The 4,704-nt window shown below is 51.7% G+C and overlaps 1 protein-coding gene across 1 annotated transcript in view; it reads right to left on the reverse strand.

Annotated features, from left to right (window-relative positions):
• MFSD4A (major facilitator superfamily domain containing 4A) overlaps positions 1-4,704 on the reverse strand; it is a 26,315-nt gene that overhangs the window by 1,889 nt on the left and 19,722 nt on the right. Inside the window, exons 6-10 of the mRNA XM_029962493.1 lie at positions 3,744-3,859; positions 2,703-2,876; positions 1,310-1,457; positions 601-671; positions 318-438 (exon numbers count right to left, since the gene is read on the reverse strand). Of these exons, the coding sequence (XP_029818353.1) occupies positions 318-438; positions 601-671; positions 1,310-1,457; positions 2,703-2,876; positions 3,744-3,859 (630 nt within the window). The remainder of the gene's footprint in view (positions 1-317; positions 439-600; positions 672-1,309; positions 1,458-2,702; positions 2,877-3,743; positions 3,860-4,704) is intronic.

Consider the following 4,704-nt stretch of genomic DNA (forward strand, 5'->3'; position numbering starts at 1 on the left):
AGCAGACCCACTTGTTCCCTGGATTTCAGCCAGGAAACAGCACAGGGAAGCTGGTTCAGTCTCTCTCCCTCTCTCTGAGATCCACAGACCATTCCTACTTTTCCCCTCGCTTCTCCAACAGAAAAGAAAGCAAACCCCGGGTTGTGGCTGCCAAGGCTTTGTGGGCAAGTCAAAGCAGGAAAAGGGGAGAGGAAGCAGCAGAAAAATAAACATTTCCTTGCATTTTGCTGGAGTGCTGGGCCCTGGCTCTGTGGTGCTGCAGGTGCTGCTCTTCCTTCCATTCCAAAAGCAGGGCTGAGGGGCTGGTGCTTTCTTACCTGGAGAGGGCTTGGGGTACATCCTGTGGAAAAACACCAGGAGGGCGTAGAAGGTGAAGGCCAAGCATCCAAAGATCATCCCACAGACCAGGAAACTGTAGCTGCCCCGATCATGGATAATCTGCAATGGGAAGGGAAATGGGAAAGGGAGCAGACATCACTCAGATACCTCAGGCAGGGGGGATAACTCGAGGGTCAGGCAGTGCTTCTTCCCCAAAACCAGGACCAAAGTTTTGACTTTAAAATTCCAGTCGTTTTTTTTTGCCCTTTCTTGCCTACTCACCGAGCCCACCAGCAGCTGTAGGACCATCTCCCCAATCCCAGCTCCAGTCACCAACACGGTCGTGGCACAACCTGCAAGGAAACAGTGCAAGGAACAGGTGGGACAACCAGCAGGATCAGCTTTAAACTGCTCTTCCAGGGACCTCCCAACACAAGAGTTCCAAATACTCAATGCACGTCCCCACTTAACGTTGAAAATGCCTCTGCTCACCTGCAGCAGTGCAGAAAGGGAAAAGTTTAAGCCAAAAAAAAAAACCAACCAAATCTCCCTATCCCTTGTCTCTGTTGGCAGAGGTGATGTTGCTTCTTGCTGGAAAGATTCTCATTTTTCTGTCTCACTGCCCCTGAGACAGAGGTTGGCAGAGCCCTCCTGGGACAGCTGGCCAGACTCCAGGGTTTGCAGTTCACTGATAATCTGATGATGTTTTCAAAACTTATCTCCCTGTAAAACCCCTAAAGCAGCACTCGTGTGAGCCTGAGATCCCCAAAGCTGCAGGAGAGCAGGAACCAGGCTGGATCCCTGCCTGGGGAAGTTATTAGCCAGCCAAGCAGGGCTTGTTACAGTCTGGGTTGGTGACTCCAAGCCTGAACAAACAATCCCAAAGCAGCTCTTGCTTCCAGGCCTCCTCCTGGGCACCCCTGGGGAGGGAAGGAGCTGCTTGGGGTGATGGTATCTGAGCACCCAGGGGTGTTCCCAAATCCCTGCTCACCTTGGTACTGCAGGATGTCCTCGGTGTAGGCCAGCATGCTGGGGAAGGTGCTGCTCAGGAACAGCCCCAGGGATGCCGTGCCCACGAACAGGAAGACGACGCTGGAGGAGAAAATCAGCAGCAGGAGGAAGGTTATGAGGACCCCAACCTGCGAAAAACACACGTGGAGTGAGAGAAATGCTGGGCTGCAACAGGCTCTGGGGTTTATTTCTGATAGGAAAAATAGCCTGGAAAAGAAAACAGGCTGAGAAAAGACCAGTCTTTGAGAAAATGAAGTCACTGCACAAAAAAATCCGTCTGGCTTTAAAGAATTTGGTAATTTTTTTATAGCAGGAATTTATAATATAACTCAGTTTTATGTCTCAACTTCCTTACATAGAAACTTAAGATTGTACCTGAAAAAATGCTTATTGATATTTAATATTTTAAATAATTGCTGTAATAATAATAATGACTTGTGGCTAGGCTTTGCAAACGAAGATTTGGGAAATAATAATTAATAATAAAAGGTGTGTAAATATCAATACATAACATTGAATAAAATAATAATTAATACAGTAGTACTGCTCCTCCCATGATATTTACCTATTTCAATCGCTAATAATTCTTTAACCTGAGTAAGATTTAACAGCTGAATGAGACTTAACTCACTCTCAAAGAATTAACTCTCAGGGCAGAGTCAGCAGAGGGAGCTCTGAGATTCCAGCTCGTACTGAATTAATTGTCTCGGCTCTGATTGGGGCTCATTTGCATGAGCTCAAGGGAGATTTGGACTCCGAAGAAGCTGAATTGGAGCTGCCGTTCGTGTGACCCTGCAGTGCCAGCTCCCAGCGCTGCACAGGGGGCAGTGCCAGCCAAGGGAATTTTTACCCAAAATATCCCAAAATGTCTCTTCTCACCACCCTGTGCTCGGCCTCACGGTATTAGCTGGGCAACTCACCACCAAAACAACTTCTGGGTTAAATAAATTGTAAATTAAATGCCTTCTCACTCCTTTCTTCTTCTTCCTAAGAAGTGGGAATGGGATCATCTCCCTCCCTGTTGTCCTTACACATCCTGAAGGGATTCCTTCCCCTTTCTCCAAGGGAATGTGTGTCACTAATTTAAGCCACCTCACACCACGCTGGTTTCTCTGACAACTGCTGCAGCCTAAGCAGAGAATTTATGGAATGATCTGCCTTCCCTTTCCCATGGAATTAACCCCCCTGTGTGCAAAGTAAACGAGGCTGGCAGACACCTCCCTGGGCGCTTCCCCAACTCCAACACCGGGTTAACCGAGGAGTTTGGGCTCTGCAAAGTTCCCCAGCCAAGTTTTAAGCCAGAGAGGAGCTGGAGCTCCGAGACAGCACAGTGGGGTTAAACCAGGGCTAAAGCAGCCTAAACCCAGCCTTACCACGTTGATGAAGACCATGGTCGCCGGCTTCATGCGGTAGGACACGGGGATGGAGATGAGCCTGCCCAGGGTGATGAAGCCCCAGAAGAGGCTGGGAAGGTACCCGGCGACCTTGTGCAGCACGGCCAGGGGCTCCTCCACGGCGTAGCTGTACACGAAGCCTGAGTACTCCCCCTGCAGGGAAACAGAACATCCCGTCACAGGGCGGGGATTTAACCTGTCCCTCACTCGTTCGTGGGTGGAGAGCCACGAAGGAACCTGCTCCCAAGGCTTGGCAGCTTCCAGCAGAAGCAGAACACGGGGCTTAACCTTAGTCCAGACTCAACAGCAACGGCAGAAATGCACGCTGAGCTCTGTCTGCAGAGATTCTCCCTCCCCCAGGGGCTTCCCTTGTCCTTCTGGAATTCCATCCTCTCCAGACATCACATTTAGAACCAGGAGTTGATCATCCCTGAAGATGATCATTCCCATCCCTGTCAGCTGCTGTGTAACCCCACTCACCTCAGCACCCTCATTAACACCCTGCTAAGACCCAGCAGTGTTTTACCATGAGACAAAGAAAAAGAACAGCATCTTGCCAGCCAAGAGAGAGCCTGCCCTGCCTGGACAGACATGCCACATGCAGCAAACCCCAGCCAGGGCCAGGCTGCCAGGCCACTGCAGGGCTACACCAGCCCCACGTGCTCTCAGCATGGATTTTGGGGGCTCAGGAGACCCCTCAAGCAAAGAGCCACCATTTCTTCTGAATCAAAATGAAGCCTCTTGGCTGAAGAGAGAAGAGACCTCTGCTGAGCAGACAACACAGCAATCCAGCTGCAACACCACAGAGCCCAGGAGGAGCCAAAAAAGCCTCCCCAGAAGCAGGACACGCATCAGCCTGGCTGGGATCAGCTTGGAACGATCCTGAGCCCCAGCCCACTGCCTGGCAGACCCTCGTGTCCAGCCCAATGCACGTGCTGGGGTTAGGCTGCTCCAAGAGGTTTGGGAGGAAGAAACCACAGAGCTTTGCTCAGACAAGACCCCTCTGTCAGCTGAACTCACCACAATCCCATCAGTCATGAAGAGAACGAGAGCCCCGGTGATGTGGACTGCGAAGTAGGTGTAGGAAGCCCCTCTGAAGTTCCTGCTTTGGCAGCAGCTCAATAAGTCGTCGTGACCTGGTGGAAAACAATGCAAAGCAAACTCAGCTGGGGGGTCTGGGTGGTTGCCAGCCCTCGGTGGGGATTTGTTTTGTGCCCAGATTCACTGTGGATGTGGGGCACTGCTGACCTTGGCTGGCACCACCTCAGCTTTACCCACCTCTGAGCTTTCAGCAGGCAGAGGGATGTGTTTTTGGGCTGCTGTCCACAGATTGGGATCCCAGCTCTCCAGGGAACCTGCCACCCCTCTTACTGTAGCTGCTTGTGCTCCTCTTCCCATTTAGGGGCCCCACATTGCTGGCCCTGCTCTGACAGGCAATAAACCCAAGCCCACCCAACCACAGCACTCAGAGCCCCTCACCCCTGGAACCTCCACCCAGGAGTGGGTTTATCCCAAATTCCTGGGATAAATAATATTTAACCAAACAGGCCAGCTTTGGGAAAGAGAGTATTAAACACCCACAGCTCACTGTCACCCCATCTGAAGAGACCCCTGAGAGCCTGGCAAAGCTGGGGGGTGAGGACCCCAGGAATTCCCACCCTGCCCATCCTTGTGCTTGTAGCACAACTCCTCTGGGGTGGGTAAGGGGCTGGCATTGAGGTGGCAGCACGTGGAGCCCTGTGCAGGTGAGATTTGCTCCTGCATGGCAAGGATGGAACTGTCCCTGCTGTGGGGCAGGAGGGGTTTCACCAGCACAGATCCCAGATCCCAGCAGTGAATTTACAGCCTTCCCCCTTCCCTAAGGGTTAATCCCAGCTGCATTTAAGAGGATGATGGGGATCTGAAGACATGAAGCTCCAGTGGGTTGTGGGACACTATCAGGTGTTATCAGACAGCAGGGAATCCCCTCCATCAGGGACAC

This window comes from Manacus vitellinus, unplaced genomic scaffold (assembly GCF_001715985.3).
Source record: "Manacus vitellinus isolate BGI_N305 unplaced genomic scaffold, ASM171598v3 scaffold_47_pilon, whole genome shotgun sequence".
Taxonomy (NCBI): Eukaryota; Metazoa; Chordata; class Aves; order Passeriformes; family Pipridae; genus Manacus; species Manacus vitellinus.